Source organism: Monocercomonoides exilis (assembly GCF_001643675.1).
Source record: "Monocercomonoides exilis strain PA203 chromosome Unknown scaffold7-2047599, whole genome shotgun sequence".
Classification (NCBI taxonomy): Eukaryota; Preaxostyla; order Oxymonadida; family Polymastigidae; genus Monocercomonoides; species Monocercomonoides exilis.
Genome location: NW_027150552.1, coordinates 1,231,767 through 1,255,067, shown reverse-complemented (window position 1 = coordinate 1,255,067; position 23,301 = coordinate 1,231,767). Strand labels below are relative to the sequence as shown.

The 23,301-nt window shown below is 35.7% G+C and overlaps 2 protein-coding genes across 2 annotated transcripts; one reads left to right on the top strand and one right to left on the bottom strand.

The window, feature by feature from the left end:
* Positions 1-167: 167 nt before the first annotated feature.
* Positions 168-17,819, top strand: MONOS_35 (putative WD-repeat protein-like; the record flags this gene model as incomplete). Its single annotated transcript, XM_067873505.1, has 7 exons — positions 168-4,046; positions 4,208-16,561; positions 16,714-16,783; positions 16,876-16,976; positions 17,043-17,284; positions 17,413-17,484; positions 17,576-17,819. 7 exons carry the CDS (start codon positions 168-170, stop codon positions 17,817-17,819), a joined length of 16,962 nt encoding a protein of 5,653 aa, XP_067733478.1.
* Positions 17,820-20,393: 2,574 nt separating this feature from the next.
* Positions 20,394-21,215, bottom strand: MONOS_34 (uncharacterized protein; the record flags this gene model as incomplete). Its single annotated transcript, XM_067873399.1, has 2 exons — positions 20,394-20,656; positions 20,741-21,215. The coding sequence occupies 2 exons, from the start codon at positions 21,213-21,215 to the stop codon at positions 20,394-20,396; spliced, it is 738 nt and encodes a 245-aa protein (XP_067733477.1).
* Positions 21,216-23,301: the final 2,086 nt, after the last annotated feature.

Here is a 23,301-nt window from a genome sequence, read left to right as displayed (position 1 = left end):
AATCTGGAATTGAGCAGCTATTTGCGAATCAGTCTATTTTGTTGAACTCAGAGTCGGATGAAACACAGAAAGATTCTTTAGTATTTTCCGCAAGCAGCCTTTCGAACGGATCTCGCATTTTGCATTTTTTTGTTCCGTCGTCTTTTTTATCATCTTCTGTGCGTTCTATGAATGCGTCAACTGCCAGTTATCACTCTAAAGCAATATCGACATATATATCGTCACTGATGTCTGGCCAAACTTCATCGTCTTTTTTGATTTCCTCATCAAACGAGATTAATTCTTCTTCTTTCACTCATATCACAGGCATCGTTCGTATTCGTAAATTTTTTGGAGATAAACAGAAAAATGTGAATGATTTTTTGACGAAAAACAAAGATGCATCTCCTTTACTGCAGAAAAGCTCAATGAAAGAACAGTATTTAGATGTATCATCTGCTGAATTGGATGGAAAACCTGAATATAGCTCTTTTGAATGTGATGGGCACGAAGATGTTGAAGAAGGTGCTGAAGAAGAAGAAGAAGATGATGATGATGATGATGAAGACAATGATGAAACAAATGACAATGAACCAATTTTTGCCTCTCCTTTCGGTACTTTTTCACAGTCAGACAATGATTCCAGAAAACACTTGAATTTCAAAGCAAAATGTTCTTCAAAGGAAAGCAGGTATCAGATAGACAGAGCTGTTACTTCAATTCTGTCCAAACTGGATCAGAACAACACACTTTATCGCATATCATTCTATCGTGTCCAGCAGAATGCTGAGTATTTTGATAGCATCAGAACCAAAGAAGAGAAGAGAAAGGAACAAAAAAGAATCACAGCACGTAGATATTACTCAAAAAGGGCTGTGAAGAAAGCGAAAAGGAGGCTGGAGGAAATGAGTGGATGGGAAGGAAAGAATATTGAAGAAGAAAATAAAACTGATGTCAATGATCAAAAAGAAGAGAGAAAAGAAGATTATCAAAACAAAGAAAATGGATATGTAGCAATGGAAGATTCAATTGACAGAAGAACCGAAGACATATCTGAACCACAAGAAGCAACTGATCAAAGATCAAATGGAAACATCATGAAAAGCACAAATTCTGTAATGAAATGTGTTCACTTTCTTTCAGATTATCTGCAAAAAGAGCTGAATTACGAAGAAAGCCTCACAAACAGCAAGCACAACGAGAAAGACGATTTCTACGTGGAAGATGAAGACAATGTGAGTGACTCCTTCGAATGCTACGAAGGGAGCGATGGAGAAGTCGATGCGATTCTGAAGGGGAGAAATGAAGAAGATTCGAATAAGCACAGCAGAAATAAGAGGGGAAAGAGGAAAAAGAAAAGAAACGAACAGAATGATACTGCGAACGAAAGAAACAGAGATGGGGGTGAGGGAGCAGAAAACGAAGAATTCGAAGAAAGCGAAGAGGAAAAGGGGGAAGATGAAGACGAAGACGACAACTTTTTGAACATCCTCAAAGAGTCTGAGATTGGTCTGTCTTCCTTTTCGTCCTCTTTCTCTTTCACTTCTTCTTCGTCGCTTTCAAACTGTATGAATTATCTTCTGGATGAGTGGAAAGTATTTCGAGCTTATTTCATTCCAGACTCTGTAAGTGAAGGAGCAAGAATTGAGGAAGAGAAGAGAAGAGAAAGAGAAGAGGATGAGGAGGAAGAAGGAGAAAATGAGAGAAGAAGAAAAGAAGAACAAGAGGAAAAGGAAAGAAGAGAAAAGGAGTGGAGGAATGGAGCACACCAACGCTTTCCTCTGCGCTCTTTGGATCGACACTTCTTTTCTCCCCTTTCAGAAGCCAATCCTTCGTTTCCTCTGCCTTCTTTCAGACAATCAAGTCTTTTCCCTTATCGGCAGCCTCATCGCTTTCACGGCCACAACCACCAGCTTTCTGCTCCTCTTTCCACAACTTTGTCCACACCAGCACTTCCAGTTGCTTCACGGACACTTTTCCCTTCTCCCTCACAACCTTCTCTTCATCTGTCATCATCATCATCATCTTCTTCTTCTTCTTCTTCTATGTCATCCTCTTCATCTTCTTCTCGAATGGTTCTACGCCCTTCTTCTTCTCTTCTCTCTCTCCACTCTTCTCTTTCAGTCTCTTCCCTCTTCTCTTCTTTTCCTCGTGCTTCACCTGAATGCCCCTTTTCTCCCTCTGCTGAATCCTCTTCTCCTCAACTGACCCCACTTTTACCATCTTTTGACTCAGAACAGAGCTCTCTGGTCGAAGAAGAGAAAGACAGGGATGAGGAAGAATGTGAAGGAGAAGGAGAAGACGAAAAAAATGGAGAGGAGGAAGAAGGAGAAGGAGAAGAAAGAAGGAGATATAAGGGAGGAGAAGGAGAAGGAGAAGGAGAAGGAGAAGGAGAAGGAGAGGTAGAAATGGAAGATAAAGGAAAGAACAAAATAAAAAGGAACAGAAGAAAAAGAAGAAAGCGAAACACGAATGAACAAATGGCTGATGATGATGAAGAATTGGAAGAAGAAGAATGTGCAAGCGACGAAGTCGAAAATGCATATAGCACTTTTAGTCCGTTGGAATTAGACGATGCTCAGCACATCATCACAGATGGTGAAGATGACAGCGAGGACGATATTACAGATGCAAACAACGATGGAAACAAAATAATGGGATTGCCTTTGAGAGAAGGGAAAGAAGGAGAAGAGGATGAAGAAGAAAGAGAAGATAGAGCAGAGAAAGGAGAAATTGATGAATATAGAAAAAGAAAAAGCGAACTTGGAGTGAATATTTGTCAATATCAACCAGATGAACTTCAAATTCCTTCATCATCATCATCTTCTTCTTCTTCTTCTTCTTCTTCATATTCATCATCTCTTATTCCAAGCTCCTATTTACTGCCATCTGTTCCTTCTTCCTATCCCTTTTCGTATTCTCCTTCTTCTTCTGTTTCCTCTCAGTTCTCTTCTCTTCTCTCATTCTGTCTGCATTTGGCTTCAAAGAAGAATTCGCTTGGCTTCTTCTTCTGCTGCTTTGTTTCGCTTTTCCAGGCAATTGAAGACGCTCTAATTGATGAATTGGAGTTGGTTATGAAAGCGAGAAAGATTCTGTTAAAAGAGAGGCTGAGAAAGAAGCAATCAAAAAAGAGGGAAAGAAGAAAAAGCAGGAGCAGGAGCAGATGTGGAAAAGAAGGAAGAAGAGGAAGAAGAGGAAGAGGAAGAAGAAACAACAAGAGAAGAGACGAAAAGAGAGAACAAATTTTTGAATCAAGAGAGTTTTCATCACAATCTCCTGACTTATCTGATTATTCATCATCTGAATGCTCCCAGGCTTCGCCTTCATGTTCCTCCTCCTCCTCTTCTTCTTCTTCTTCTTCTTCTTCTTCTTCCTTTTCTCGTCTTCCTCTCTCCTTCTATCGCGTGGTTCTCTCTTTTGCCTCTTCCCTTGCTTTTGATCTGGCCTTTTCCGCGTTGCATGCCTCGTTTGTCAATTTTCTGTCAATGAGCAGTGAAGGAATCGATGATGCTGATGACAAAGAAAGCTTGATCGAAGAAGAAGAGAAAGCAAGAAAGGAGAACGAGGAAAGAAAGATAAAGGAGAGGAATGCAAAGGAGAAGGAAGAAACAGCAAAGAATGGAGTGTCAATGAATAATTATCAAAATTCGGAACATTCAAATATGAGGATTATGAAACGATCGCCAACAGTCAAAGATGTGCTTTTGTCGTTCTTTGGAATAGAGCCAGATGAAGAGATTGACAAAATGGCAAAGAAGATGGCTTATTTGAACAACGAATTGGAAGAGGAGAAGGAGAAGGAGAAGGAGAAGGAGAAGAGGAAAAAGAGGAACAATGATGTGAATAACAGAGAAAATGATATGGTCATAGAGAATATTGATAATTTCAATCAGAATTCAACTGATGTGCAGTTTAGAAGGATTAGCAGTGAACCAATTTCGGAAGATGAGGCAGAGAAAGAAGCGAGCGAAGAGGAAGAAAAAGAAGAAGAAATGAATAAGATTAGCAAAATTCCACCGATGGCGATTCTTTTCATGGACAAAAAGAGGGAAATGAATAGAAGAAAAGTATGCAACAAAAATTCTTTTGGAGTATTTTGTAATTCTTTTTCTTTTTCTTTTTCGTTCAAAATTTTCTTGTAAATCTGCATCTTTATTTCTGTATTTCATTATTTTCTTTCTTTCTTTTATTTTTCTATATATTATTTTGATCCCCCTTAATTCTCCAGCGTTATGCCTCGCTCCTTTCTCCTCTTGATGAGTATTGGATGGCTCTGATGCTTCCCTCGTCAGACTTCTCTTCCCAATTCACTCATTTCATTCAGTCAGTCAACAGATATCCAATTCTGATACTGAAAAATGCATCAAAGAAAAATAAAAAAGGAAACAAATTCGAAAATAAAAAGGAGATGATGATGGAGAAAAAATCAAAAGAGGGAAATTTCACAAAATTTATTAATCTGTCATTTTTATCAGATTTGAAATTCGTACCAGCTCTTCCCCCTCCTCCTCATTTATCTATTCGTTCTTTCTCTTCACAAAAATCAGACCTTCTTCGGTTGACTCTTCCAGCACCCCCACCTCCACCAAAGCATCTTTCCAGACATTTTCTTCACCCTCTTCCTCTTCCACCACCTCCTCCTCCAATTGCAACATCTTCCTTTTCATTTGATGTTCAATTTAGATCTTCAATCATTGGCTCACAGATATCTTTGCCTACACCTCCACTCAGTCAGAAGTTTGCTATTCCTTCTCTGCAAATCTCAATGCCTCCTGTTTTGATGCAATTCCCAACGATTTCATCACCACAAGTGCAATCCTTAACAACACAAGAAAAAAATAATGAATCAGAAGATGGAGGAAATGAAGAAATTTGCAAAAAGTTAACTAAAACTGGCAAAAGCAATTACGAAACAGAAGAAGAAGAAGAAGAAGTTGCAGATGTTAGTGACGGAAAGGCATCACCACATACACTGCAATCAAATTTCAATCTTTTAACACCACCAAGAATTCATCTAATAACCAAAACTTCTCAATTGAATCATCATTCACCTCTTACCTCTTCTGTCATTAAGACTCCTGTTTCATCTTCATCATCTTCTACTACTACTACTACCACGTCTTCTAATTTAACGCCATCAACAACTGCTTCTGCATCCAAATGGAGAAGAACGCGAAGCGGAAGAAGCGGAAGAGATTCTGCTTTGCTGCAAAATATACTTTATACAGAAAGAGAAAGTGAGTCATTACTTGCAGAAAACGATAAAAAGAATGAGGTTCTTGTGAAACAAGAAGGAAAAGAAACAGGAGAAGGAGAAGATAGAGAAAAAGGAAATGATATTGATGGTACTCAATTAAATGACAATCAGTTATTTACTGACAATTTATTTGAAGATGCGAGTAATCAGAGAGAAAGCAGAAAAATGCTGAAATTTTCGAATATCAGAGTGATAGAACATAAAAGATTGGAAGAGGAAAAAGAAGACAAAATGAATGAAACAGACGAAGAAATTGGATGGAGTGATGTTGAAGAAGATTCAGATTTTGATTCAGATTCAGTTGAAGATAACAAGGAAGAAGACAGAACAACTCCAGTTAGTAACAAAAACAAAAGAAATATTAGAAGAATTGATAATAATGGTGGCAGTGGAAACAATGACAACAATAATGCTGAGAACATAAAAATAATTGAAAGTGGCAATATTTTAAGTGAAATTCTTCCTCTCTCTAAAAATACTTCCATTTGTAGCTTACCAACTGAAGTGAATAACATTGACTTTAACAAGATTGCATTCACTGTCAGCGATTATTATGGTGAGTTTATTTCCAATGGCAAGTCAGTTTTTCGGATTCCTGCACATTTTATTCCCTTGCAAAGCGCAAAAATTCTAAAAGCATCTCAAAACATTCCTTCTGCAATGATAAAAGATGTCTTAAAAACGTTAAAAGGAAGAAGAATAGAGATTGAGGAATCACTAAGAGAAGGGTATTTCCTTCCAAAAACGTCGATTTTGGATAGAGAATTGGAAATGGAGAGGCAGATTATGATGAAGATGTGGAGGACTTTGTACGAGTGGATAAAGAAAATGAGAATTGATGTTAGCGATGAAGATGAACTGAGGATGCTTGAAAGAGAGGAAGAGGAGATGGGAAAAGAATTGCCACCACCAAGAAGTTGGTATGGAAGTTTAAGCACATCACGATACAATCCTTCTTCAAAGCCGTTTTCATCTTCCACATCAGATGAAATCAGTCTAAATCCTGTTTATCTTCACTCTCACATTCTGAATGCAGAATCACTGGAACTTGCTCCAATTACGCAGCTTCATTCATTGCGTGTGCCTGGATCATTAAGAGAGAATTCTTCATCTTTATCTTCTGATAAAGTCAGCATTGATAATGAAATATCAAACACCAAAAATAACATCATTTCTTTGCTTCATCTGGAAAACGAAGCGATTGAAAGAGCAAACAAAGTGAAGACAAGAAATTACGTCAATCTTCTTTCATCGAGAAATAGACAGCATTTTCAGCCTTTTTTGCTTTCTGATATTCCTTTTGCCCCCAAAATAACTCCTTCAGGCATTTTCAATTATCCTCCTCTCTTTGTTGATCCAAAGGAAAGAATAATGCTGCTTCGTATTCTGTCTCTAAGTGAAAAGATAGTGAGGTTGCTAAATGTGGTAAAGTACAGAAGAAGAAGAGAGAGAGAAGAGAAGAAGCTGAGAAAGATGATCAGAGAAAGAGAACGGAAGAAAGAAGTGTATCAACTGAAGATGGAGGCAAATAGAGGAATGACGAGCATTTGGAGAAAGATGATGAAGAAATTGAATGAGAAAGAGAAAGATTACGAAGAAGGCAGAAGAGAAGAGAATGATGGAGAATGCAAAAGTTCATTGTCTTCATCAGATTCTTCTGATCTTTCCTCATTTTACAAAGATGTGGAGAATGAAGAAGTTAATTGGTGTCTGTTCGAAGAAGAAAGCGGATTCAGAAAGAAGCTCAAGCGGTTTGCTGCAAAGGGATATGTTTTGAGTGAAAAGGAGAAGAGAAGGAGAAAGAGAAAGCAAAAGAAGAAGGAGAAGGAGAAGATGGATACGATAAAGAAAAGCCAAATGGATAAAACTGGAAAGAATGAAGAGAAAGCAACAGAGGAAGATCACAAAAATCAACAGAATTCTGTTGAGCTTAAATCATTTGAGAAATATTTTTCGTCTCTTTATCCTAATTCGCTTCCTCTTCCTTCTCCATTTCCTCCCGCTTTCTCAAATCCTCTAAAACATTTAGTAGATTTGACAGTTAATTCTTCATCAAATAACACTTCTTTTAATTGTCCAATATCAAATTCACCTTATTCATCATCCTCATATTCATCATCAGCTTCTTCCTCTTCCTCTTCCTCTTCCTCTACTTCTTCTGTATTACCAAGCTATATTATTCTTCCAAACATCCTTTTCTCAATGATTGCCACTCAAATGCAATCAATTGAAAAACTAAAGCAATTCCAAAATACACAAAAGTCAAAGCTATTCTCAAAAAGCAGCAAACATTTGCGAACTTTGTCTTCAACTTCACGTCTTCTTTCTTCATCTTCTTCGTCTTTATCTTCAACAAAGAATTTATCAGCTGCTTCTTCTGTTTCTAATCAGTTTGTTTCTTTCACATCTCCTTCTCACTCTCCTTCATCTTCTCGAACATCTTCTCCTTCTCTTTCTCCTTCTCCTTCTCCTTCTCCTCCGCCTTTAATTTCCTCTCTTTCTCCATTTGTGTCTGTTTCTCCATCATCCTCTCCTATTCGTTACCAACAACTTTCTCTTTCGAATCCGTCTCAATCTTCTATTTTCCCTCCTTCATCGTCTATTTTGCCAACTTCTCAGTCATATTCTCAGTCTATTTCCTTTTCTTCTTCTTCTCCTTCTGTTTCTCCAGCCATTGTCTCGCCTCCTCATTCAGAAGAAGCACAACTGCCTTCTTTGCCTTTCTATATCCCTTCGTCTCTTTTGAGTTCTGATAGAATCAAAGCCATCTTCGCAACAATTGATCCTTTTTACTCGCTTTTCTTTGTCAAAAATACTGAAAATTCTGATTCGAACAAAAATGAGAGTAAAATTAAACAGAAAAGCAAGAACAAAGAATGTATATATGAAAATAAAAGCACTTTCAATAAAGAGTCTTTTGATAACAGTGAAAATAACAATGAAAATCTTTATTCAGCACAAAATACGAATTTCCCATCACTTTATTCAACATTCAACAAATCTTTCGCATCCGCCTCTGCTTTCTCCACTTCTCTTCCTTCGCTTTCCTCGAAACTTCCTTTCTCTTCCTCAGTCATATTTGTTCCGCCGACAAGCTCATTCACACAAAACCCATTTTCTGTGCAATCCTCACATAGTTCACATGATAAGCAATCTTGTTCCTGTTCCTGTTCTTGTTCTTGTTCTCTTCCTTCTTCTCTTCCTTTTGTCGAGTCGTTTCCTCCTCGCCCTCCTCCTTTTCCTCCTTCCTTCACAAAACAGCTTATTTCTCGCACTTATCTTCAACTTTGTTCTTCTCCTAACAATGTTCCATTTGTTATGAATACTTATTTATCATCTTCATCATCATCTTATCCTTCTTCTTCTTCTTCTTCTTCTTCATTCAGTTCTTCCTCTCCTCCTCCTCTTCACTTCCCTTATCTTCACTCATCTTTCATCTTTTCCTCTCTTTTTGCTATTTTCGGATCTGCCATGTTTGCACTGCGCAGATTAAGAGCAATTTGCCATTTTTTGTCTCTTCCACCTTTTCCTTCTGTCGCAATGGAAGAAGAGAAAGAAAAAGAAAAAAGATTTGAAGAAGAGGAAGGTGAAGAAGAGGAAGGTGATAAAAGGGAATGTGAAAAAGAGAAGAATTATAACTATTTCACAAGAAGTGTGCATAAAAGTCACCGAAAGTGGAATAAGCCAGAAGAAAAAGCAAAAGAAGAAGAGGAAGAAGAGGAAGAGGACGAAAGAAAGACATTGTTGAAGCCTGGAATATTCGAAGACATTCCATTTCGTGTATCATCCCCTATTTTTGCATCTTCAACTGCACATAAAACTGCCTTCACAACAGAAACTGCAAATGCTTCTTCTTCTTCTTCTTCTTCGAATTATAATTCTTCTTCTGTTTCTTCTTCTTCACATTCATCAAATACCCAATTTCTTCCAATCCCAGCCACATCTCCATCTGATTCTTTATCTCCTTCTCCGTCTCCGTCTCAGTCTCAGTCTCCTCCTTCTTCTACTACTCCTTCTCCTTCTTTCTCATATTCTCATATCGACTCATCGACTTCTCCAACCCCATCTCCTCCTCTTCTTCAGTCCCCTGCCTCTTCTTCTCCTTCTTCATGTTATGCTTCCAATTCCTCTTTTTCTTTTTCTTTTTCTCGTTCTCATTCTGCAAATGAGTTAAACCCCACAAAACTTGTCGTTTTTTGGATTCGCTTCATTGAGAAGATGTGGCGCATTCAATTTGGCCACAAAAATGGCATGAAAGCAGACAGAAAACTGTTCAATGATAACAGATATACTTCTTTAAACTCATCACAAAAATCCTTCAATCAAAACTTCATGTTCTCTTTTCTGCATGAAGTCTCTTCTGTTCTCTCAACATTTTCTACGAATCACCTGCCTTTTATTTACCACTTCTACCTTCTCAATCTTGTTGTCCATTCGTCTGCTTCCTTCTTCGAAGCACTTCCTGGTTATATCAATTGGATGCTGAAAATACACAACAGATTGTATCCTTCTTCTTCCACTTCAATGTTTTCTTCGACTTCTGCTTCTTCTTCATATTTTCCTTCAACTTCATCCACATCCTCTTCCTCTTCCTCTTCCTCTTCCTCTTCCTCTTCCTCTCCTTCTTCCGTATCTGAACATCACAACTCTCTTCCAAACAGATTTTCGAACTATCTTCCTCCTTTCTTTTCACCAAACATGTTTGCAAACTCGTTTGAAGATGAATTGGCTTCAAGAATGTCCAAAGTGAAGTACATGAAGCATATCGTAGAGCAAACAGCTGAAAAAGAGGCTGAAAAAATGACAAAGCAAAAGAAACATAAACACGAAAGAAGAAACAAAAAGAAGATGATGAAAAAGGAGGAGAAGAAGGATGAATTTGAGGAGCAAAAAGAACAGTCATTGAATGAATGTTCTGAATATACAGCTAATTCAAACGCTGCTTCTGTTCATTTTCCGTCTCCTCCACCAGCTCCTCGTCTTCGCTCTCTTTCTCTTCCAATGTCATCAGCTCCTTCTCCTGTTTATTCAGTTTCTTCTGTTTCTCCCTTGAGTTTCATTCAACCAATCGATAATTTGGATGCAAGTGAAGGGAGTTATCTGCATATTGAGCTTGTGACTGAGGCAACTGCACCAATCACAATTCATTCATCGCGTTCGACATCAACTACAGAATTAATAACAGATTCAATATCTTCTTCTTCTACTACTACTACTTCTACTTCTACTTCTTTCTCCTCTTCTTCTATTATTGCTGCTGCTTCGACTTCGACATCATCCTTATCATCATCTTCTTCTTCTTCTTCTTCCTTGTCTGCTTTTTCACAATTCCCCAAGACTCAGAGGTTTGTTGATTTGTCTCCATCATTTGTTCAAAATGCATCAACTCATGAGAATAAAGAAGAAACTCTTTCAACTTCAATTTCTTCGCTTCCTCCTCAACCTCCTTCTCCCCATCTCACATCATTTTCGAATCATTCAAGAATTTTTGAAAAAACAGGAGTTTCTAACCAAATTTTGCCAACTTATCCAAATTTACTTCATTTGCATACGCATTCACACCCAATTGCCTCACTTAATGAAATTCTGCTCCAACATACTAAACAACCTTCTGATCAGCAAAGTATCCAACATGATTCATTAGAGCCCTCAGCACAACAGAATATTTCATTGACGTCATCTTCATCATCATCAGACTCTTCTGTTATTTCCTCTTCCTTCTCCTCCTCTTCTTCTTCTGATTTGAATGACATTCATCAAATTGTTGATAATGCATCACCATCGCTTTTAAATCTTCCTCCTCCACCGCCTCCTCCTCCTTATTTATCTTCATCATCCCAATCTTTATTGCTTCCACCACCTCCTCCATCGCCTTTGTCTGTTGAATATGAAGGAAACGATACAGATGTTTTGTTCAATCCGAAAGATGACTCGGAATCAGAAATTCAGATGATAACTGAAACAAACGAAGTATTAAATAAGTATTTTGACGAGTGTGTTTCAACCCCGTTTCCTATTTTGGCAACTCTTTCTTCTTTTGGCGATGCATATGCAAAGAAAGGAGTATCAAGACATTTATTTTCTTCGTATTTATCTTCTTCTCTTCCACCCTCTTCTGATGATGCTCAGAAATATAATGCTTCTTCTTCCTCAGCTTCATCATTGTCTTCCTCTTTCTCTTCGTCTTCGTCTTTCCCACTTTTCTTCTCGCCTTTCAACCATGTTTGTGGAAGGGACTTTATTCCATCGCATATAACATCACTATTTGCGCTCTTCGTCTTATGCACAGCTGATAGAATGAGCGAAGAAGATGATGATGATAAAGAAGAAGAAGGAAAAGAAGAAGAGGAAAGAATAGAAGAAGAAGAAGGAAAAGATGATTACGATGATGAATATATGGCTTATTTTGATGACGACAATAACATCAAAGATATCTCATTAACTGAAGTGACAATAAAGGATGAAAAAGAAGAAATAAAAGGAAAAGAAGAACATTCTATAACTGTAATTGGAAAAGCGGAATCTGAAGAATTGCAAGAAGATTTTTATGCGCAGATAGAAAATATCAAAGATACATTTGGCAACATAATGCAACAACAACAACAGCAAGAGAAGAAAGAGGCAGACAGTGAAAATGAAATGCAAGCTTGTTATGAAGAAGATTATACTGAATATGTCAACAACTGTACTTCTGATGATTTTACAAACACAGATGCAATTGAACTTGTACAAGACGAGAAAAGCTCTCAATTTTTGGACAATTTCTACTCATTATCTGACTATGAACTGAATAACGGAGAAATGGTTAGAAACGAAAAAGAGGATGAAACTTGGAGCGAACTGTCTGTTGCAGATGAGTTCTATGCAATTCCTCTTCATCCTGCAAGACAGTTGGACCAATCATTATTGAATTCTTCTTCTTCTTCTTCTTCTTCTTCTTCTTCTTCTTCTTCTTCTTCTTCTTCTTCACCTCCATCTTCGTTTTCTTTGTCAAATTATCTTTCAGTTTTCCCTGCTGGATCAACATCCTTTCCTTCCACTTTTTATTCTGGGTTTTCTTCGTACTCTTCTTCTTCTTCTTCTGTTGCTCCTTCTTCTTCTTCTTTGCTTTTCATAGACGATCCTTTCTTTGATCAAATTTTCTATTCTCCAAATGAAATGTTTGATAACTTTGATTTCACTGCAAATCCAAGAAGCTCAAATGCAGATAAACAACAACATAATTCTCAGATTCAGCCATCACAATTGACTTTATCTTCCCATCCAACTTCTTCAAATGCTTGTGCTTTCCCCTCACAAAATCCTCTTTCTTCGCTTGTTCTTATGCAGAACACACCAAAAGATGCTTCCTTATCGAATAACAAAAATGAAGATTTTGCCATCTTTTCTTCTGCTTCAGAGCATAATCCGCTTTCTTCCTCGTTTCCAATTGCCGTTCCTCTTTTGTCTCCGGATTCTTCGTTCTCTCCTCTTTTGAAGAGTAAAAGAAGCACTGAAATAGAAAATGAACTTCAACATTCAATCAACAGAATATCTGGAGATGGAGGAAATTCAACTGAAATTTGCAAGCCGTGTGACTTGGTTGAAGAGGAATTTTGTGATGATGATGATGACAGTGATAATCTGATTAAATCAGAAAAGTCTTTGAACTCAATTGTTAAATGGACAAAATATCATTCACATTTTCCGCTTGACTCATCGTCGCGTTCATCATCAATTCCTTTACCGTTTTCTACTTCGACTTGTCTTTTGCTGCTTTCATCTTCTCTTTCCCCATCCATTTTTTCGCACAATCAGCATTTTCTTCAACCTCCACAGATCAATGTTTCATCATCTTCTTCTTTATCTCGTATTGTTGTTGATGAGCTTGTACAACCTCGTCTTTCTTCTTCCTGTGAAGATTCTCCTTTTGATGTATTGCTACATTCATCTGACAGCGCAGTGAAACTGTTTCTCTATTTGTTTGATAATTATGATAATGATGATGATGATGATGATTCAATTGAAGCAGCTATTGAACAGAGCATGCAACATTCTCCATTGGAAAATGAGGTTGATGCAAACGAGAAAAAAATGAACACATTTGAAGATTTCAAAAAGATAAAAATTAAAATAAATATTGATAGCAAAGAAGACAGTAAGCAAGATGAAGATCTAACAAGAAACGAAACTTATTTATCAGATAATTCTCAAACAGAAGCAAACAGAGATCGAATGGAGGAGCAAGAATTTGCAAAAAAACCAATCGACACTTATGATTTGGATAATGTCCGCAATGACCAATCAACATTGAATACTCATTCTTCATCATCATCATCTTCTTCTTCTTTGTTTGATCATCTTCAAAGCAACTTGAATGGTTCGTTTCATCTTCTATCTCATCTTCTATCAACCTCTTATTTATCTTCTTCTTCAAACCTTATTCAAATTCCTCAGTTTTTGTTCCCACGAAGCTTACGAACCAAGCAAAATTCCAGTCCATTGCATTCGATACCGCTTCGTCTGCTGCTGGATAACTTGGCATCAAATAAATCTCCTTCATATCCTCCTTCTGTTTATCCATTTTTATTACATCCCCCTTCTTCTTCTAGTTCTTCTTCCTCTTCTTCTGCTTTTTCTTCTGATTCATCCCCTTTGTCATCAACTGATCAAAGTCATTCTGTTTTCTATTCATTTTTCAGATTCACTCGCTTTTCACAGCCTCAAAGCAAAAGCATGAAATCCAAAAATCTTGTTCATTATCTTTCAATTTGTCCATCTTCTTCTTCTTCTTCTTCGATTCCTCTGAATTATTCTGGTTTAGCATCCACTTTTTCTCTGTTACTTTATGTGAATAACAACAGAATCTGCATTTTTGATCCTCTCCAGCCAATTTATCAGCCAGCACTCTCCTTTGCCCCATCATTTCCTGCGTCTTATCAGTCAAAAAGAAAGCCTCGCTCTATTTCCTTTATTTCTCCATCATCTCTTCCAAGCAATCCTTCGCTTTCAATGCTTTCTTCAATTTCTATTGACCCTTCAGTTAATCAAGTTTCTTATTCTTCAAATTCTCGTTTCTTTTCTGTTTCATCCTCATCTTCATCTACGTCTTCATCATCTTCCTCAAATTCTATTCTTGATGATCCTTTGTCAAATTCTCGAATTCCTCTTCCTTCTCCTTCTTCTTCTGTGCTTCTGAACATGAGCCAACTATCTTCTTTTCGCTTTCCAATGGAATGGAGAGTTGCAATGGAGCGAGGCAGGAAAGACTTGAAGGAAAGAAAGAGAAAAGAAAGGATAAGAGAAGAGGCAATAAAGAGAAAGAGAGAAATATTTTATGAGAAAAGACGAGAAAAGCGAAAGAATTTAAGAAACAGATTGAAAAAGAGAATCGAAGAATTGAGGAAAGCTAAGGATGAATATGAGTTTGGTGCGGCTGATTCAAAAAGTCTGAATGATTCATCAGATAATTACGAGTTTGATATCGAAAATATATCAGATAAAGAGCTTGCAAAGGAGTTGAAAACAAGAAAAGAAATAGAAAGAGGAGGCGCAGGTTTGATAAAAAAGAAATGGAGAAGAGAAAACGAAGAAGAAAAACTAAGACTTATCAAAAAACGAAAACGGATGCTTTCTGGAAAGAAATGTGAAGCAGATAGGAAAGAGGAACCAGGAAATCAGAATTTGGTTGAGCAGCAAAGAAGAAGAGAAGGAAATGGAAGTGATGCAGATGACAGCGATATAATTTCAATTTTTGATTTAAATGATGATATAGCAACAAATTCATTAAGCAATTCATCTGTATTTGATGAAGATGAGTATTTTGATAATGTTGGAATGAAGAGGGAAAAGATAAGAGTTAGTAGCAAATTTGAAGACAAAGTTTACGTTGAAAATTCGAACTTTCCAAATTGTAATGAAGAAAATGAAGCAAATGGTAAAGTTTCTACAGCTGCTTTACAACAAAGAGTAGACATTTCAGAAGAAATCAGTTCATATTCTGATTCTCTTAGTGAAAGCGATCTATCACTTCTCTCTTTGAATGAAGGATGGAAATTATTCAATGAATGGGATGATGAAGAAGTTGGAATCGAAGAAGTGACTCATATTTTATTTGGATCTGAAGCAGATATCTTATTTAAAGACAAATCTTCTTCAAGCGTTTACCATTCAGATAATGCTTTTAATTTGTTAACTCCTCCACGAAATGCATTTATTCCATCTTTTGAGATCCAAAAAGACAAAAACGTTCCACTTTGCAGAGGAAGAAGAGAAGGAATATTCGAAAATAGATTAATTCGAAGAGAGATTTTTGGAGAAGATTTTGATGATAAATGGAATTTACTGAACCATTTACTCTTTTTCAAGCCTCAACATTCTCTTGTGAAGGAGCATTGCCAGCTTTTATTAAGATATATTTTCGAACAGTTCAAAGTTTTGTCGCATTTGAATCAGAAGCCATCAAGTTTTATTCAATCATCTTCGAAACATCACCATTATTGTCGGCATCGCATCCCTGTCACACTAGTTCCTCTTTCAAGCGGCTATATTGGAATGTATGATAAAGATGTCTTCAGATATCAATCGGTTTTTTGTTGCAATAGAAAGATTAAAGAAGGAATAAATTTGCTTTCTCAAAGAGATGTGAAAGAGCGAATAGTCGAAAGGGATGAAGGAGAAGAAAAGGAAAGGAACAGCAAAATTGAGAAATTTGAAAATAATAGATTTGAAACAACGTTTGAGGGTTCTTTGATAAAATGGGGTGATTGCGATAGAGATGGCCTTGTGAAACAAAAAATAATTACCGATAACAATGTTCATTGGGATCAAGACCTCCAAAGAATCGAAATGCTGGGTGTTATTAACAACGTTGGAGAACCATGTGCTAATTCAAATAGAAAATCAATGAAGATTAACAACAAAGAAAATAGGATTACAAAAGATTCAAAAGACTCATATTCTTCTTCATTGCCAACTGCTTTTGGTTGTGCATCAATCAAACAATTTCATTCTTCTCATTCGCGAATTCAGCAAGCGTTTAGTCCGACTTCATATTTTGGCTATTCGAACTTAGAGTCATCAATTTCTTCGGTCAATACCTCCTGTTTTTCGCATTCTGACAGCACGACAATTCTTCATTCTACAGACTCAAATAATCCATTTGATATGCTGAATTCAAGCACTCGGTTGATGTCATCTGTATTTTCATCCTTTTCTCCGTACCATTCTCTCCAAATCCCAACCATCTCGACTTCTTCTATTGTGTCTTTTACAACAGCATTTGGACTCCTTTGTGCAGTTTGTGAAGAAGGCGAAATTGTTGTTGCTCCTCTTAGCAATTTGCAGGTTTGTGTTATTTGGATTGCTGAATAATTGGACATAATAATCAAATTATTTTTTTATGTTAATTTTCAACTGATTTAAAATTTTATTTTATGAAAATTGATAATTTTTATGATATCTATTGCAATCATTATTTATTTTGAAATTGCCACTAGAATGTTGAAATGTTCTTTTTAGATCCAGAAGAATCAGTGAACTCTCTTCGCCTTCAGTTGTATAACGGATGTTTGTCATTTTATTAAATTTCTTTTTGCTTCTTTTATAAAACTCATTTGATTTTCAACTCTTTTTGTGCAAAATGCAATTAATTTCTTCAGCTCCTCATTTGATTGCATCAACATCATCCAAACGAGTATGCGTAATTGATTTAAGCACTCATGAAGTTATCAATTCTATTCGCTATGATGCCATCCCGACTGTATGAAAGAATGATATTTTTCCAATTCCTTAACGTTATTTTATATCTCTATTTCGTCATTCATAGGACGCTGAATACTCTTCGACACATTCTCTTGTCTCTTTTGTGTCTGAAGATGTTTACTCATGCTTGTGGGATCCCCGAACGAATTTTCTGACGCATCGCTTGAAAGCACATGTGGACAACAATTGTACAACAGCTTGGCAGCCTTCTCCGGTGTGCTCTTCTATCGAAGATAGTTATTCGGCTGCTTCAAATTCTGAAACTGGACTGACTTGGGCAACTGGAGGACAAGATCAAACAGCAATGTATGAAAGCGTTTTTTTTATTTTTGAAGAATAATCTGAAATTGAAAATATTACAATTATTTGCTTCTTTTCATATTATTCATCATTTCATTGACTATGGCTAATATTGCTGTGTTTTCTGCAAACAGAATATGGGATTTGCGTGTACTGTTTCCCCTTGAAACTCTTCCCTCAATATCAGATTCGGTAAAATTGGTGAAGTTTGATTCTTTTAAATGCTAAGTTTTTTCTTTTTTATCTCTGTAATTTTTTTCCTGATATTGTTGAATTTCTGATTAAAACGCAAATTAGATACTCCCCCGATGGACACTACTTTGCCTTTGGAGAAGAAAGAGATTACCTACATATTTATCGATGCTTCAGTGGAATCCCTGATTACACTAAGAGACAAACTGTGGAATATTTTGGAAGTTTGGGTGGATTTTCGTTTACTGAAGATTCACAAAGACTCACATTAGGTGTTATTGACTCTGAATATGGTGGGTTGATGGAATTCAGGGTTGATGATATGAATGAATACACTTGTTTTCTTTAAAATAAGTATTTTGTTACATGTTTATTCAATACAATGTCTGTAATATGCAACATAAAAATTCAATAGTTTTATTTTGAAATTGCTTAAATGATAGAATAGTAATCTGAAAAGAAAAATATTTAAAGAAATATAATGAGTATCCTCAAACCGAAAAAGAGTGCAATTGCTTTTTCTTGCAACAAGTCAAACTACATAATTATTAAAGAAAAAAAAAAGCTATGAAAAAACATTTGAAACAATATTTTTTTCAAAAAAGAGTGTTTAGTTAATAATTAGAAAATTTGCGAAATTTTAATATTGGAAAGAAAATTTTGCACGAAAATATTTATTCATCTTTTTTTCGAAAATGATGAAATAGATTTTCTGATATGAATTTGAAGGTATTGGATGAAATGCGAATAAAAAGTTTTAATTCGAATGATCTGACTTTATTTGAAATAAAGGCCAGTTATTTATATAAACCATCTTTATTCAAATAAAAATGTCTTATTCAAATTTCATCCATTATATCGACTTTCAAGCATTTTTTGTTAAAACTTAAAAAAATGGTTTCGCTCATCACTTTATTCAACTTTCTCAGATTTCAAAATCAATTGAATTATCATTTTTGTGTCCATGCTCAAATGATTAAATCACTAAATGTTTTGTGATATTCCAACAGTTTCAAACGGAAAACTCATATCGTTCACAATTTTTTATCACATACAATCAATTAAGTTTGCCAATTTTCTCAATAAAAATGCCAGAAGTGAAAAAAACGGTTTTTTGATGACAAAATAAAAATGAGTGTCAATTTTTGAATTTAAAATTTTTCCGTTGAAACTGTATGAAAAGATGTTTCGAATGATAGAGAATAGATACAATGCAGATTGTATCAAATTATTCAAATTGAAAAAATTATTTAAAATTGTGGGGGTTATTTAAAATAACCCCTGTTTATTTGAATTGACTTGCTTTTTTTTTAAATCTTCATCCTATTTTGAATTAAATATTCAAAACATGAAAAATGATTGTGTTAAATTATTAGCATGAAAGATTGATATAAAATACTGAAGTTTCTTTTGATTTTCTTTTTGTGAAAAATTCGATCTTTCAATAATCTTCTTAGAAAAAATAGAATAATTCGATGATTCGTTTAAAATGCTATTCCAACTTATGTTATTGAAAACATGAGTTATAAAATGCGAGTATGTATGGTTTTAACAATTAAAAATTCATTTTTCCCAATATACAAATCATAATAGCTTCATCAAATTTTAAATTTATTACTTCGCAATTGCAAACTGTTTCTTAATAACTGTAACATCAACAACAACTTCTGTGCCATTTTGTTCAGTGCTCATAAGGTAATTACTGCTTTTTTCGATTTAAGCAACAGCAATTTTCAAACAATATTGTTTTTCATTTTTCGCCTTGTTGAAAAACAATGTTAAAAATCATTAACAAGAAATATATAAAACACTGAATTTTGAAAAGTATGTATGGTTATTTTTCAAGATTTCGTTTTAAATATTGATCATTTAATATTTTTTTTACAAATTTAACTTTTTCGATATTTATCTTCTAATTTTGCAAATTACACAATTTTCTTACAGTTCCAAATTCTACAAACATTTTGCCTTTGGATATCCCACATTTATAACACACTCTATCCTCAGGATTACTCCTAAGTTCAAAAAGAATTTTGACGATCTCAGCTTTTTATTTTCTCCCGTCTCAATGAACAGATTTCCATTATAGCACACTCAAACCATCATCAACAGTTCTATCGTCTCTTTTCTCAACAGCTCCGACGCTTCTCTCTCTGCCTTCAATGCTTCTTTTCTCCACCAAACACGCTCTTTCATCAAATGCTTCTGTTGAACACATTGGAAATGAAACTAATAAAAAGAAACCTGGAAGACTGATTTTGTTTGATGTGAACAGCCATCGCTTCGAATGGTGCGAATGGAATGATTCAAATGGTGGAAGCGATTGAGGTGGAGCACATGAAGTCAACTGCGAAAATGCAAATCTCACAGTCATATCGTGTTCTTTTCACAATAGTTCATCCAACGGTGAAGGAGAAGCGTCATACAGCTTGCATTTATTTCATGGAAACATTACGAAATCCAATTACACAAATTGTTCAGCTGCTGGTGGAGGAGCGAATTGCCTTGGAGGAATGCAGACAAATTCTATTCGGCTGCTAACAGAAAACAGAGTTGAAAGTTGTTCAATAACAAGTTGGGGTGGAACTGGTTGGGAAATAGTGCTTGACGACATGCCATCAGATGCAAAATTTTTGTTCACCAAATGCGCCTGTATTGCAAATACTGGCGGTGATGCGGCCGGAGCAATCACATTTAATTATCCTCCAGCAGTAACATCTCTTTAATATTTACTACAAAAGTGCCAGCTCATTAATAACAAATTGATAAATTCATCATCTTCATGGGGAGGAGCCGGGCTATGTTACATAAACACCTTCACTTGGATGAGTGGGGCAAAATTCATCACTTTCTGTTTCTTCGATGACAACACCTCCACAAATGGAAGGGGAAACGATGTGTTCTTCAGTGGAAGCAGCATCATTCAGTCTCCATTCCAGCAATGTGGTTCAACAGCTTTAGCAAAGAGAGTATGGAATGCAGGAACAGCTGATAATACTGCATGTAATGGCTGGCTTCCAATCATCAACCAGAACAAAATTGTTGCAAATGGTGGAAGTGATGTCGATGCCTGTGGCAAAACACAGCAAAGCCCCTGTGCCACAGTGGAGTATGCCCTCGGATGCGTTGCTCCCTTCAGCGATGCCTCCCTCTCTCTTCTCATTTCCACTTTCGCTTCTACAAAGACTTTCTCATTCCGTGCCCCAAATACAAAAATCACTGGAAATGGCACAACCGCCACCACCATCGCCTCCAGTGGCATTCCTCAACCTTCATAATCATCATTTTCTTCATTTTCATCGTTTTCATCATCTCTCTCAACATCTTCTTCACCAGATCCATCTGCCTCGTCTGCCCTCTTCCGACAAACACTGAGCTCCCTCACAGTCTCTGCCCTCACCGTCGCCCACAACTCCTCAAATCCCATCACCTCCATCCTCTTCCACCTCTCCCAAAACTCCCCTTCCCTCAACCTCAACACAACCACCATCACTGGAACAACCTCCAATTCAATCACCACACCCCTCTTCTTCCTCACTGCTGGCTCCCTCGCCCTCAACCACACAGCAATCACCCAACTCGCCCTCAACAGCCAAAGCATCTTCCACCTCACCTCCCTCACCGCTCCCCTCACCCTCAACTCCTCCAACATCACCCACATCACCTCCACTGCCACCCCCACCAGCTGTGTCCTCTCCTCTGCCACCTCCCCTGCCCTCTCCCTCTCCCTCACCAACTGCACCATGATTAACATCAACTCAGCTTCACAAAACCCACAGACTGCTACAAATGGTGGGTGCATCTCATTCGCCTCATCTGCACCTGCCAACGCATTTTCGGTGAGCAGCACCACCTTCTCCAGCTGCTGTGTGAGCGAAAGGAAAACGGAAATCGAGAAAATGAAGGAGGTAAAAATTACAGAGAACGTGGGATGCTTCTAAAAACAGATGCAAAGGCGAAAGGAAGAAAAAGTTCTTCTTTTCAAAGAAGTTGGCATTAGAGATTTTATGGGGATGTGGAATGAAAATGAAGAGATAAATGATAACGAAAATAAAGAAGATGCGTGAAGTGATAAGAAAGAGAGAGGTTAAATTTAAGTAAAAGAGAAAGATCATTTAGAAATTATGAGATTACGGCAAAAGAGAAAATGAGAGAAAAAATGATGAAATAAGGAAAATGAAAAAGGAAAAGGAAATAGACCTACGATTCTGCAGCTTTAACATCACTATTCTATGTAAATATGATAATATATTCTGTATAATAAAATACACTCACGAAACAAATTAATTTATCAGAATTTTCAGAATATTGTTGTTTTCTTTTTAATATTTATGCAAAAACTCTAAAAATTACTTCGAAGCGAATCATTCTTCACACAAAACTCAAATCAAATATTTATTTCACCTTGTAAACAAATTATATATTTATCATTTATTTAATTTTAGCTTTTTTTTCACGCTTCCGTCGAATTATCAAGATTTCGTAAATAAAACTGTCAAAAAAGGTTTGATTTTTCTTTTATTTACACTTTGTTTTAATTAGTGTTTTTTGTTTGTTTTATTTTCCTTTCCCACAATTATTATCAATTTGAATGATCTTTTCTAATTAGAATTAGGATGGTGATTTTTAAATTTTGTGCTTTTATTTGAATTGAGTGGTATTAATTCAAATTAATAGAGGTTTATTTAAAAAACCTCAATTAATTCAAATTTCCCAACTTAATCTGCATTGTATCTAATGAATATTAAAAAGAAATTGTTCAATTTTCAAACGATTTTGTTGAGAATTCATTTTTAACTTTAGCTTGTGGTACAATAAAAAAAATTGAACATTCAATGGAAACAATTTCAGCTTGTAACACAAAAATCAATAATTATCAACAGACCGAAAAAAGTTTGGATCACAAAACTTATCACCCTTTTCACAATTAGATCTTTAAAGAAATCTTTATAAAATATTATTTTTACGATTTTTGATAATATTCTATCACAATTCTCGAAATATAACCAGAAATAATATTGAATTATTGAAATTGTTATCACATATTCTATATTTCCATTTTTATGCAATTTGGTGTGTTGAAACAAAATTCAGTTTGAAACATTGCGCATGCGAAAATTCAAAACAATATTTTTTTCTCAACAACTGCTCGATGTTTAATTTTTGATAATCATCTTCATTTTATATCAACTCAAGTTTAACTCACATAAAATGAAAAGCATTCATTTTCACTTTATTGGGATACAGAATAAGGAATTTTAGGAATTCCTGAGAATTGAATTTCCAATGGATTTGAGATTTCAAAATATGGCTGATCCTTTTTGAAATCATTCTTTCGTTAGAGTTTTGATCAAAAATTAAATCTCAATGTGATTTTTGTGGAAATTTTGTTTCTGCAATAACAACATCACAAACAACGTGTATCATTTGTTTAGTTCAATTTTTCAAAATCCCATAGAGATTATAATTTTTATCAAAACTCGAACAAAAGTGTGATTTCAAAAATGATCAGCCATATATTTGTTTGTTTTTTCATTTCATTGAAGCGAATATGACGAAGTGAAAATATGATGAAAGCTTGTTCAGTGATAACAAAAAAAGAAGAATTATCAACTGATCCATTCTTTGCATTTCAGTTGAGAAATGAATCTTATTCGGTTTATTTGTAACACCTCGTGCAATAAAAACTATCTGAATAATATTTGCCTGAAATTATGTTGAAAGAAATTTTGTTAATTCAAAAACGCAGTTCTTTATTATATAGCTTGTGATAATTCCTTATATATTTCGCTCATTTGAAAGATTAAATCTCACTGATATTTTATCCAAAG